The 15,108-nt window shown below is 35.5% G+C and overlaps 1 protein-coding gene across 2 annotated transcripts in view; it reads left to right on the forward strand.

Moving 5' to 3' along the window:
* Positions 1 to 460: 460 nt before the first annotated feature.
* Positions 461 to 15,108, forward strand: part of LOC134647793 (putative mediator of RNA polymerase II transcription subunit 26) — a 29,488-nt gene continuing 14,840 nt past the window's right edge. Inside the window, exon 1 of one of the 2 annotated variants that reach the window (XM_063502115.1) lies at positions 461 to 786. In XM_063502115.1, coding sequence (XP_063358185.1) covers positions 776 to 786 — 11 coding nt within the window. In that variant the 5' untranslated portion in view covers positions 461 to 775. The remainder of the gene's footprint in view (positions 787 to 15,108) is intronic. The other variant, XM_063502116.1, reaches the window with a different exon arrangement.

The following is a 15,108-nucleotide window of genomic DNA, read 5'->3' on the forward strand; positions in this document are numbered from 1 at the left end:
AAAGCTTGTACCAAAAATGAAATTTTTGACAAAAACTTATTTTCCACGTTTAAGCAACCGTAAAACGAAAATTTCAAAATTTTAAATGATAATATTAATTGTATCCATTTTTTTGAGTTTCGTTCCTACACTTCTGTAATAGGCTAGTAGGTAATACTTTAATACCTACACCTACAATATAATGATGATGGTAGTACATTAACTGTAAGTGTAAATAAAATACCCCTCTGGTGTTGCGGGTGCCCATGGGTGGCGGTAATCGCTTTGATAAGCTTCTAAAACACTGCCAGATTAGGTTCTTTTTCAGGTTGCAACCGGAAAATCTGAGGTTTTAACAAACCGTAAGATTACAAAATTATTTTGTAAAAAAAATGTTACACAAATGGCTAATAGCAAAGTAAAGCAGGTAAAGTAAATATTAAAAATTATAAATAGTCGTAATAACTCGTAATAACGTTTTTCGCCCAATCATCTAACGTCCTCAATTGGCGCGAAAACTTTCGTTTTCTAAGTTAAAACCGTCAATCGATTCGCGAGCGAATCAAAGTCATCTGTTGACTTAACGGTTTTATTTGTGTTTTACCGAATTAGTTCGATTCGATCGACTCGCCCCACGTTGAAAATGCACTTATAAAGGCTGGAGAAAGCACTGCGCTCGCAGTCTCCGCTTAACCGCCGCGCGTACCGTGTTCCCGCGCTTTTTTGACGTTTATTTTTTTAATTTATACTTTTTAATCAGTGTTGCAATTCCACGGATTCGTTTCATCACATTAAAATGGATATAAGGTAATATTTAATTTCGATTGTTCTATTTTAGGAGGCGTGTTTTACGAGGGTACTTATTGTTGTAAACATGGGATTTTCTATTGTTATAAGATGTTAATTTCGTTTCCCTGTAACTGTATTGTATGAAGAAGTTATGGTTAATGGCGTGAATAAAAACTTAAACACTTAATTAACTACACCAAGCTGATTATTCACTTTTACTTCAAACAAGTAACCGTCAAAGATATTTTTTGATACACACTTTTATTGCCGACTGTACTTTGCATGTCTATAAAGTACGTCTCAAGACCTTTCAAATGAACCTAAACTCAATGTGTTTATGTTTTCCCATTCCGAGTTCCGTTTGCTACCTTCCGACTGCATCATCAGATCAGCTCCATGTTAGCATATTATTGCATTGTCATCGCAAATACAAAAGTATGCGAAATTTCAGTTCAATGAGATACCTGAAAGTGGTTCAAATTTAAGTTACAAGATTTGAAGCTCCATATATACTTATATACAAATAATTTACGTAGGTATATACGGGGTCAAGCTAAATAAAAGTGTGTAAAATCGTACTTAAAGTACCTAGGTACTCAACTTACATTAAAACAATGGCAACTAAAGCATTGCAAGTTCATATACTTACTATACAGTGCGACATAAAAGAAATTAAATAAAACGGAACTAAAAAATCCTTACAAAATTGTTGCCATGTTAAGCATTTTACGTCAAAGTTTAAGTTAAGAAATTAACTAACAATCATATTTTCTGTCAGAGACCCCTAAAATCAACACGCTAAAGTTACGTTGCATAATACCTGACACATAATCAGTTATTAATTTACATCTAAATTTAATCATCGTTTAAATAATCGAGAAAGCGATTGTTAGCTCTGTCTCGTCTTTCGCGATTCCTTTAATATATTAAGTAATATAATGCAATATGTTGATATATTATATTAACTTTCTCCGGTACCGGTAGCACGAGTTATGAGATCGCGTGGACCTGTTGTTTGCATTCGTCAAGATGCATTATTTTTATGCACATTTTATTCCACAATAATGTTGAAGATAGATAATATAAGAATTTAGTCCAGGTATTAAGTATTTCGTTATACTTTAGAATTTTAATTTTTAGAAGGCAGATCCGAATTGATCCAATTCAATGTAGCGGTAGTTATCTTAATCTATGAAACTATCATAAGATGCATGGAACTCCAACAGGCTAATTCCAACTACACTAATATCAGATTTATAAGAATGACATCTAATCTAACTGATGTCTTTCAGTTATTTCGCACGTATCTTGTCCGTACTTAAAGGCATACATATTGGCGCGGGCGAGACGCATGATAACTCAATGCCATGATTCAGATATCATTCTGATGTCAGTCTACGTTCGAATTGGCCTGCACGTCTCGTACTCGTAACCATAAACTAGCATGCCATCAAAATGGAAAGTGATCTGGCGTGTGCGTCAGCAAAACTTGTCTACGATTTAGTGCGGGATAGTTTGTATACACTGTAATTACAGCGATTACTTGCGCAGTTTCCCGCTGCGCCAGAGCATGCTTGAAATATGTATACGATTTTGTACCTTACATCAAAGACATACGCTCCAAAATGTATAATTTGAATGGATGCACAGGTGTAGGTAATTGAAAAACTCGAGGAGCCTTATGTTATGTAATCCGTGATTCCGTTACAATTTGAACTTCCTTCGTTCCTTAATTGAGGATATCATGGTTAATTGGTGAAATTGTCTTCCTTTAGTAGGCTTAGCACAAGTGTGTCGAAAGATTGTGCGCGAAATAGACCCATCTTTTTCTAACTGTAGGTACCTACTCTAGACCGTATCGTTAAGTATAGGGACAACTTTACTTAGCCGTTTTTTTTGTATTATATTTTTATTTCAAAATTACACATGTGTTTAATTAGTGCTTTAATAAGGTACACATTTCGTCCTGGGAGCTCGACGTAAAGCATATATGGTTTGGACGAAATTTACTCAATCTTTTCGAGTAACAATAACGACTGTTGACAAATACTACAAGAAAATTTGCGAATAAGACAATATCACACAAAAAAAATCCGTAATTTCGCTTGCATCAGAAATTGAAGGGAAACCAAAACATGGGGTGAAAAAACGTTTTTATGTAAAAATAAAAATTCACCACATTTATTCCGCAGCTGCTCAATTGAGCAATCATGAAGAGGACACTTATATAACATGTTTTGTCGGCGAAATAGTCTCAAATTCAGCTCGATAGGCTTGTCCGGACTATATTTGCTATACGGTATGAAAAGCATCATAAAGTCCCTAAAATAAAGAAAATGTCAAACCTTCTTATACCTAGCTATATACCTAGCTAAATACCCTCAGATCATACTCTAAGAACATAGTAATACAAAATAATACACATGCCAACAGTTAAATGGCAGCGACAATGCATTACCTAGGTACTTAATTAGCATGAAAACAGCGTGATTGTTTAACGATTTCATATTAGGTATCTGTACATAATTTTACAGATGATATGAAATCGTTACAACGCCGTCCTCGAAACGTCGGAGGTAAATCTAAAAAACTTAAATACGCGATTAGGTAGGTCCCGTTGTACAATTTAATAATGCATAATTTTATGCATTTAATTAAAACAGAAAATAGAGAAAACGCAAAGCAATCGTTTAATGTTTCCGGTTCCCGTAATTCAGGATCCTTGGATTCGGTAATTCAGGATCCTTGGATTAGTTTAGGATACATCGAAGCTGTCAATAGTGCGGAAACATAAAATATCCGTGTTTCCCTTTTAAAGCCTTCCGGTTTTCAAGGATTCCTTGTTTTACTAGTTATTATAATAATACTATAGGTAATTAATTGGGTCAAAATGATTTTCATTGTCTTGTTTTTTCGGTCCGATTGAAACGTACGTCAAATATTAGGTCTAGAAATATATGATACGGATTCTTCACATTTGGCACTGACATATCTAATTTCTAGACGTAATATTTGACGTATCTTAAAGTTCGAATCGGGCCGATGTGATAAAAAAGACAACGAAACAAATTTTGACCCAACTCACAGTCTTATACTTACATAATAAGATCATAATAGACTGTACTTTCAACTGTTTAGTAGGCTATTCCTTAAATTGCCTGTCAACATCTATTTTGTATAAATAGATTTCAGACTTCAATTAAAATACAAATTACGAATTCAATTTCATACTTCGATTACTTTAATCGCGTTTGTCATTGACCTTGATTAAATTGGAATGTGTGCAATTGTTTTATCAGTTCCCAGCGCGCACGGATTTGCTTGCATGTGCGCACGCAACCGCCGCCATTTTTGTAGGAAACCGCCGTTTTTCGAACATATGCGGACATACTTATTTAACTTGGTAATAGGAAATCGTAAATAAATTAACGTTTTAGTTTATATGACAAATTAATAACGCGTTACCTACCAATTATTGTGACGATTTTTATTACAGTAAATTTCTTTTCATCGGTGATTTTTCATTAGGAGTGTGCGTTTATGGCAGCATAAGTATAATATTAAAGTGAAATGTAAATACCTACCGTTATTTACTTGTAAATCACAAATAGGTACAGGTACCTATGGCATTTTATACACTTTCCTTCAGGGCAGTTCAGGGGGATCAATTTGACTCTTAGTACCTAGTTATTTCTTAATTATATCTTAATTAACTATTTACTTCAAGTACTTATTCTTTTCGAGTAGATGGGTTTACATGTATATAAACATTTCCCGTGCTCCTATTGTATAGGCTTGAATGCGTACGATTTTATTAAAACGCTAATTTTCGAAGTGAAAACTTCTTTAGCGGCGCTGGGCACTTTTTGAGGTGGGGAAAAAAATGATAAACTCGAGACAGCGTAAGGCGATCACGTGACTGTAAGGGGCGTAAGGCGATCACGTGACCGTAAGGGCCGTAAGGTTTAGATGGCCACTCATAATTTAGATGGCATTTAAATCAATAAAGAAAAACTCAATGTTATTTGACATTTATGTTGCGGACTCCTTTTCAAGACTCTTCACCTATGTTCAAATAATTTGATGTTGTCATGGCAGTATGTAAATAAACATGTCAATGAAAAAGTGTGATCTTATTTGAGAATGATAATAATATACAGTGTGGAAAGTTAACTCGGGCCCTGGAAGGAAACTACCTTAAATCCTTGAGCTAGCTCATTTTACTTAAAGGAGACATCCCTTTATTTTGAAAAAGAAACAAAACTGCATTCAAAGATTTTCTAAAACTCGCTTGCCTCGCCCGGGACTCGAACCAACTAAAAATAAAAAAAACACACTCTCTATTTTATTATACTAATCGATAGTATTAATACTCAGGATAAAATTTTGTTACTGTTTACTGGTTACTAATTTGGTTACTGTTCACTTTTAACAAGTAAAAGACACGTAACAATTCTGTTATCTCTCTCATAACAATCATTACTGGTGTCGTCAAAATCCATTCCGTGTCCGTGAAACGAACAATCAGGTCAGATTTTCGTTTAATGTTTGGTGTGGAATCAAAAGTAATATGGTTGTTTTGGTGCACATTTACGAAGGACATCTGAATGCAGCAAAATACATTGAAATATAGGAGCTTCTACAAAATCAATTAAACCTTCTACCAGAAGAGGAACGAAATAATATCATTTTTCAACAAGATGGTGCACCTGCCCACAACAGCAGAATTGCCAGGGCTTACCTCAATGAACATTTCAATACCTGGATAGGTACAAACGGGACGATTAGATGGCCTGCAAGAAGTCCAGACCTGACGCCCATGGACTTCTTTTTATGGGGTCATGTAAAAAATGTTATTTATGAAACTTGCTATGAAACCGTTCAAGAGCTAAGGGTTGCGGTAGAAAATGTTATTAGGAGCATACACCACAACACTTTGATGAAGGCTACAAGAAATGAATTTCAACGGCGACTAATTTTGTGTAGACGGAACCACGGGGCTCATTTCGAACAATTTATCAGTTAAATAATTTAAGTGTAACAAATTGATAGTAAAATAAAGTTAATGTTAGATTTAACGATTGTTTTTATTTTTAAGACCAAATGTTGTTAGAGAAATTTTATCCTGAATATTAATACTATCGATTAGTATAATAAAATAGGGTGTGTGTGTTTTTTTTTAATTTTAGTTGGTTCGAGTCCCGGGCGTGGCAAGCTAGTTTTAGAAAATCTTTGAATGCAGTTTTGTTTCTTTTTCAAAATAAAGGAATGTCTCCTTTAAGTAAAATGAGCTAGCTCAAGGATTTAAGGTAGTTTCCCTCCAGGGCCCGAGTTAACTTTCCACACTGTATAATAAATAAATAGAATACCTACCTCCGCTAAACGTATGTATCGTGTTACCGGGCGTCGGCAACATAGTGAGGTGAGTTTTCACTTCTATCGGCACTCCCGGAGTGAAACCGTTGTTGCTTGTTATTTAAAAAATCACTAAAGCACGCAATAGAGTACATAATAGTGTAGCCGAATTTAATTTATAATTTCATTCTACATAATATTTGCAATATCATCTATGCACAAGTACTTATATAGGTACATAAATTAACATACAATTGCTTTAAATTACGTGCATGCATACAGATTTGTTACACATAACACTCGTAACAGATATACACCGTATGAAACACATTAGTCTTAATTAACGGCTTTCTCTTAATCTTCCTGCATAATCTTACATACATAAAGATAATTGTTACAAAAGTTTATTACCTATCGCATAACATGCTATTAGACGAGCAATATTTATTTTAATTTTTATAAAAAAGCAGAAACGTCTGCGAACGATGCTATTAAGCTTAGAATAATTAAATAATATGGTGGAAAGATTTGATGGCTATGGATGAGGTCTTGGTGGCTCAGATGGCAGAGCGCTGGAGTATCGATCCAGAGGCCGTGTGTTCAAGTCTCACCGAAGACAATAATTTTTCCACTTTAAAATTTATTCTGAGCAATATTTAGTTATGTTTCTACTGGCGTTATCTAAAACACAGATATTAGTAATAAAATCTTATTTATTAGTTACCGTGTATAACAATGTTACTCCCAAACGGGTAAAGTAGCCAATTATTAACATACCAAAGGTATTATTTCACATACTCAATGAGCAAAGAAAGTCAAAGCCCCAGACGTATTGCACAAGTGCGCACTCGAAATTATCCTTTATTGTTATAATCGTAAGTGTCATGTGTCGTGTAATTAGGTGAGTTAGCATAGCTAATGGCGGGTCGCACGTGTTGTGTATTGTTTAACGAGTTGGTTAATGCTTAGGTGTTGTATTACAAGCTTACAAGCATATTACTAAAGTGTCATTCTATGGAACTTGCTAACTATATAAACAAAAGTCACTAGCAAATTGACATTCAGAGACAATTTTAATATCGCGGTTTGTTTACATAGTTATGAGTTCCATAGAATGACACTTTATATAGAAGTAGTAGGTACATAGTTGAAACACCTCAAATTATAGAGTATTCGAAATGAAGTTTTGGTGTCGATAATCACACTAAGTATGGTAAAGACGTAGTAGGTACTTACCTTCAAAATCAGGGCTATAATCGCGAAAATTGAAGTTCGCAAATTGTACTGTCCCTCTAATTACGCCTTCATTGGAGTAAAAGAGAAAGATCCTCGCAATTCGAGAATTTCATTACCTAAGCATATCTCATCTTAAATGAAAATAACACATTACAATTTTCTCTTTCGGTAAAAAAGGAATTGTAACCATCTGTAAACATAACCATTCCGTGCATAAAGATATCATATATACAAATCATTCGATGCCGCCTTTTATTTGGATGACTCGCCCAAAGAATTCAAACGAAATATGCAGCAGGAATAAGAATTTTATTTCCAACGGATACCGATTCTGAGTTCACAGTTTATTACGGTTTCGATCTTGGTTTTGACACGACTGTGACTATCGTCTTGGTGATTGGTCCGCATTACCATGTCACTGACAGTGACAAAACTGACATATATGCTAACGTCTACGTAATTTATTTTCTATAGGTACATCTCGCCCGCACTAATATGTGAGTACGAGCATACATGCATAGTTACGTTCTTGATAGCGTTTATCTCAGTGCCAAACTGGTGGTAGCCACATTGACACAAGACACACGTCTTTCATTATCATTAGGTACATTTCGCATGCACTAATCAGTGTGAGCTATCTTCAAGATAGTATCAAAACTAGATCAAAACTGCAACAAAATGTGAAATCAGAATCGGCTCCCGAATGTGGGTGGTCTCCAAACTAAGTACAATGAAATGCACTTTATTACGGTATTAATATTATTATCGGTGATTGCAATCTCGTCCCTTTATTCAAACGTTCAATAACTTAGTGTTTATTTTTCAAAAAAATGTCAGTGTGTTTGATGAGGGCATTGAACTAAAAAAAACTTGTTAAAAAATAAAGTCGGAATCGGGTTACAAAGTGCTGTATTATGAGGTATTATTTTTTATATTATACGTTATACTATAATAGACAGGTCATGTAACTGAGTATTAAGGCCCCGTAGATTAGAAAACGATTGTTACCTACATGTTTTGTCTATAATTGAACGCACCTGGATTTACAGACTTTTCGATATCTAGGGGGACGACGAATTTTTAATTGCGGGGATCTTTCTCTTTTACTCCAATGAAGGCGTAATTAGAGAGAAAGAGACGGGTGCCCGCAATTTGCAAACTTCGATTTTCACGGGCTATTTTATAAATTGTGAATTTTTACACAGAATGTGTGTCTGAAGTATTACACCATAAAATGAATTTAATTAAACAAAAGCTGACTCGAAAATCCTGTCGAAATTATAAAATCGAGATAAGACGAACCTTTTAATTGACGTGATACAATTACTGCACTTGTTTCCTCCGTATGTAAGAGCTTACTTAATTTCGGGCAATACCGGTAATGTCATGTCACTCGGAACACCGGTTATGCGCACGTGTTACGACTGATTAAGCATTATGTGTAACCATTATGCCGTGAGCGCTGCGCATGCGATTAAAGTGCCAAATTTACTGTCGGTGTCGCTCAAATGCATAATGTTTGCAGTTATGTAGGTTGGAAAACTGACGTTTTTACCAAATTGTGAGATAATCATTTAGTGGTTATAAGTGCATATGTGACGTTATCTATGAAAAGGGACCTTATTGTCGATGGCGCTTACGCTTTTGTTAACGATGCTCCGATATAAATACAATGCCGCGCGACACTGAGCGGCGTAAGCGCCATCGACAATAAGGTCCCTTTTCATAGATTAGATACTGCCCCATATAACGACATGCAGTACTCAGCAATCGTTTTATTTTCGGGTAGGTATGATAACTGTATTAGTATATTCGAATTTGAACTTCACTAGGTAATTCATCTCATCTCGTTAGAAGTGAAAAAGTTCTATAAGTAGAGTTCGAATACTAAACTTAATCTCACCATTCTATGAAAAACATGACCAAGTCATACCGTCATCTCAAATAATTTTCGTTAAAAAAAAATGTTTAGTCTAGGTACGTAGACCACGAACTTAGGTAGGTTTTAGTTAATTGTTTTGTGACTGAAACTAATTTCTACCAAGAATATCCTTCTTTGAAGGACAATTCGATCGTTTCCCTGTCGGAAGTCGGAACTGCTCAATGCTGGCGGATCTTAAAACAATGTTGGAAAACCGATATCTATTGTTAATTGTTGTTATCTAACAAACATATCCGAAACATATTATTATTTCCGAATCTAACGTTTTTCCTGCAATATTTATTGATCCGGGAGGTTCTCATAAATATTAATCACGTCATTTATTGATTAATCCCGTCTTTAATTCACGACAGCCACAGCATAGACCTCGTTAACAAAATCTCGCTTACCGCTCTCGTTGCACTATGTACTTACACGCCAATAGTAAAGAGCAATAGAACTGCTTGTAATATTTAAAGGTTTAGCAAAATTTTACACATATTATTTATGATATACATATTAAACATATCAAAATATTTCATTTATCTTCTATTGAATATAAAAGTTGAGAGAACCAGAAACTTCGTCAGGTTTTTACAACACAGCCTGAGCCAGGATTAGCTTAACTAAATTAAATTTAACTCTCCGTAAATAAATAGAAGAGTCATTGTTGTGACCCTATGTCTTTATTTAACTCTCAACGCCCTTGATTTAGATTACTATCAAATATATATATCTGCCCATTCATTGTATTGCTCACTGATTACTTTTATTCTAATGAATGAAAGCAAACCCGTTCAGTTCCCCAAGGTTCATTGCCCAACGTCGATCCAGCTCGTGCGGATCCGAGGTACAAATCTATTGTGAATCAAATTAGTACATTGCGAAACTAGTGTCAAGGTGTCAACTGCTCATTAGCTATTAGATCTGATCTGAGAACGTAGGTCAGGCGAATGAATTAACCCTTTATGTATAATTGACGGATAAAGTGGTCGTTGCTATTGTAGTGTTTAGTTGAGTCAGTTAATAATGATGAGCCGTCAGAAAGTTTCGGGGACTTCTCATATTTTTATTAGGATGAAATTTTCCGCTTCCAGTATGAAAGTTTTTTTTTTATAAATGGGCTTAGAGACTAGCCGAGGCGAAGACGTGGCCTACGATGGAGCGAGCCTGCCCAGAAGGTGCCTGTTCACCCTTGATTTGAAGGTTGCCGGGTTATATGAGCTCGGAAATATAGACGCCGGCAAGGAATTCCATTCCTTGGCAGTGCACATAAGAAAAGAGGAGGCAAAGCGCTTCGTGCGAATTGGTGGAATATCTACCAAGTAAGGATGGAAACCGGCCGTGCGTCTAAAAGTCCGATGGTAGAATAAGCTCGTGTAGCTCTTGAGTTTTCTTTCCTGTGAAGTTTTCCTGAAATTTCCGAAAACTTTACCAAGTTTTTTCAAACTTTCCGCAACTTTCACATCCATCATGTAGACATTGCAACTTGAGAGGTCAAACTAAAATATTTTTATTTTTTTGACACAGGTCCCAAAATTAACTACTTTTAAAAGTGTTAAGGTAAACGTACTAGTGCTCGACACATGCTAGTGCCCAATAGATGGCACCCTGCTGTCACCTCTATTGACAATGACTTAAGTTTCAAGATGACATGTACTGGGACCTCGTCGAGCACCAGTACGTTTACCTTATATTGCCATTTTTAAGCTAAAAATATTTCACTTCAGTTAGATGATTTCGAAATTTAAAATTGTGCTAAATGACAAAAAGGATCCCCTGCAAATGTCGCTAATGAAACCGGCCATCATTTACATTAACAATTGTTTACATAGGTAAGGTCAAGGAATTTCAAATCAGTACCATTTGGTACCTTGTCACAGTGACAATAGTATTAGGTCCCTAGCTACTTTCAGATTGATTGTCACTGTGAAATGGTCTTCTTCTTCAACCTAGCGTTTTCCCGGCCTAGCGCCAGGGTCCGCTTTCCTGCTTAGTCTTCTCCACTTTGCCCGGTCTTCGGCATCCTCATGTGTGAGATTGTTCACTTGCATGTCCGCTGTCACGACGTCCAGCCAGCGCTTCTTAGGCCTACCGCGGCCGCGTGATCTAGGGCCTTGGACAGTGAGATTCAGGCATCTATTTCCGACGTAGTCACCGCGGTCTGCGGCGTATATGGCCATACCATCGGAGGCGACTTTCCTGCAGCTTATCCGCTACGTCACGGATTCCGAAATGGTACAGAAATTAAATTCTATGTTTGTTCTTTTAAGTTACCCAATACCTGCTGATATATTGCAATATATTTTAAATACACTTTGAGCATACCAAAAATGTATGACTAATTTTACCTATAAAATCAGTTCCTTCTTTAAAGTAAGACATGCCTACCTACTAGAATAGAATTGAACTTTTCATCCATAACAAAAACAAATAATTAAGTACTAAAAGATAAACCTGATTAATTAAAATTAAATCTAAATTTAACTATAATCTTATACAATTTTTTATTTATTATGAGCCCATATTGTCCAAATATTGTCCCACTGCTGGTCTACCGTGACGCCTTATGGCTCCTCTACACGATGGGCCAACGCCGGCCACTCCAAGGGACGCAGCCATGCGGTAGAATGAGATAGCAATATCACTTGCTCCCTCTAACGCATAAATGCGTCCCTTGGAGTGGCCGGCGTTGGCCCATCGTGTAGAGGAGCCATTACAATTTGTGGGACCCAACGGGTGGCTGATTTGGCCCACAGGTCATTCGGCATACGGCAGACGTGTCCCGTCCAGTCCCATTTGAGCTTGGCGGCAGTTTCAACTACATCGGTTATTCTAGTTTTGGAACGTAGTAATTGTATTTTTAATGCGATCGATTAACTTCACAAAATCTTATACAAAATTAACTATATATCATCAATCATCTTAAGAGGCCGGTATCGATTTTAGTCGCAAAAATGTAAAATTGATAGATGGAGTCGATGAAATTGTCCACCTTTTGTTACGTAATAGAAACAACAAGTACTGGTATCTATTAGCACGTCTTCTTATCTTGCATTTGTACAGATCATTTTTTTGAAAACTGACTCACTAAATTAGTAATGATTTTTTTCTGATGGACGTTTAGGTAAACGCGCGTAAAGCACTGATTTAGTCGATCTTATTTGTAAATTTCGTAAAGTTTGGACTGCTAAAAATGGTAATTTTGTATTACACATATCCTGTACTCCAACTTTCATAGACTACATTTTTGTTATATGATATTGAACAAGAGTAAATGAAAGTTAGACGAAATCAATTTTCACCAGAAATTACTTCAAAACAAGTGAACATTTTTCGTGAAAATCGACTTAATTTCAACGTAATTTTGATACTTAAACAATCTACAACACTTCCTGAAACTGTTCTTATACATCATTTTTTATAATTTATAACTATAATTTTTTGATGAATTTTTAAAAACTGCCCCTTCTCGTCATATATTTCCGGTGACGCACGCTTGGGACCTGATTATTAAAAGGCAAGATGAGAAGACGTGTTAATAGAAACCAATACTTGTTATTTAGATATTACGTAACAAAAGGAGTACAATTTCAACGACTAAATCTATCAATTTTACATTTTGGCCCTAAAATCGTTAACGGAGCCTTAAGGTACTACTTAAAACAATGAAAATACATTGTGATTGGCTACGCTGTGACACAGACAACAGTGTTTCGTGTTGCTCCATTTCAAACCATAAGTCTTGTTAATAAAGTAGAAATCAAAATGATCGATTATTTGGTTCATATCATATCATACAGATTACAGACAAGTCTGTTTTGTCGAACAGAGGGCCTACCGCGAACCACGTTCGACGTGTTGCCTCTCTGTCGCACTTTTAAATTTGTGGGTCAAACAGAATACTGTGTTCACGTCTTTCCTGTAGACATACACAAGAGTTAAGGGCTATAAAGGTTAATTTTCTTATTTAACCCTTATCCACGTGAAAAGGTCCTCCTTTTATTTAGAGAACTATGATAAAATCATTACTTACATGCCCACAAGCTGTTAACTATTGCCCACAGGAGAGAAAAATGTACAGTTAGCGCTAACACACTAGTGTGACAGGGAGACAACACGTCGAACGTGGTTCGCGGTAGGCCCTCAGAGGTCGAGATTACGGTCAACGACCCTTTGACAGCTGAATGCTATATTAATTTATGTACAGTTATACGTACCTAAAGTAGGTCAATTCGACTTGTTTCAAATGATAGGACGTTAGGACGGGACGTGACATGGCACTTTTGTAAAACGTAGCAACGTTACCGACAATCTGAAAAGTTTTGACATTTGAAATGAATTACGTTGTAAATGTGTAAAATTACACACCCCAATAACATCGGTTACCTACTCCGTTAGTTTTCAGAGTTGGACCATGAACTCTGCATGGTATTTGCAATGACAAAGTATAACATTGTCATCATTTCATAGACGGACTCTATCGCCGTAGTGATGACATCAACGCGCGAGCAAACTCTTAGAATTAAGTGTAATAAATATATAGTTTGTCAAAGGACTGTCTCATTTCAAACATAGAGAGAATCATACTATCTTTGTCATACACTAGTACTTGCACCCAAAGGAAAAGAATGAGTATAGTTTTCCTGGTTCTTACTTCTTACTGACTGACAAATTGGTTGAACCAACTGTACATAATAATTATGTAATTTTATAACAAAATTCAATTTGTCATAAATTTGTAAAGTTCGAATGCCGCTCCATTATTAATAGGCACTTAATATCTTATTATTATTTAAGAGGTACGTACTCTTTATGATACGCCACTGTGCGGTATTTGCTTCCGATAACACGCAGCAAAAATAGTCATATATTTGATTACATAATATTTGATGACTTGTGCAAAAATGTAGGCAACTCTCTACGTAATTATTTGTATACTATCATGTTTGTCATGTAACATGCAACATGCGTTTTATCAACAAGTTTAGCGTCATATAACCAAGTAACTTCCTAAAATGAATGTCATGTTGTACCTAAAAACGTTAGCAAAAGAGGGGAACATAGATTTTTCCGACGTTTGTTGATTACATATACAGCATGAAATTGTATTAAGTGCTCAAATTGAAGTTACTTACAAAGACCATTATAATCTGTAAGTTTTTACTTTTCAACTCATTATAATCTACCAAACATATAAATTTACACATCGGTAACTCGTGGCATTTAGGTAGCACTTAGTTGTGATGTTGACACAATTTTCATATTACAGAAAAAATGCATTAGAATACTGGTAAATATTGATCAACTAGACTCCTGTAGACCTTATTTTATTAAGTACCAGATCCTCACCCTTGCCTCAATGTATATCTTTGAAACAAGCAAATTTGTCAGAAAACATAATAATTTTTATTCAACACTAACAGACAATAGAAGAAACAACCGAAATTTAAACAAACTAGAATTGCCTTTTTCCTCATTAAATCTTGTCACATCTAGCCCTCATTTTATGTGTATCAAAATTTATAATCACCTTCCGAATTCTCTGAAAAACTTAAAAAATCCCAAATTATTCCAAAACAAGTTAAAAATATTCCTTATTAATAAGTGCTATTATAATGTGAAAGACTACTTCAACGAAAAACATGATTAAAATGATCTCATAATATGTACCTACCTAATGAAAATTGTAAATATTTGTAATTGTTAAGCTAGTAGTTTTTAAGTTAACTGTAGTATAGGTATAATATGTTGCTGTGTCCTTACAGGGCGTCACTTAAACTAACCCAATAATATGTACCACCTGTATCAGGGATCGGAACCGGTTT

The sequence above is a fragment of the Cydia amplana genome, chromosome 5 (assembly GCF_948474715.1).
Source record: "Cydia amplana chromosome 5, ilCydAmpl1.1, whole genome shotgun sequence".
Classification (NCBI taxonomy): Eukaryota; Metazoa; Arthropoda; class Insecta; order Lepidoptera; family Tortricidae; genus Cydia; species Cydia amplana.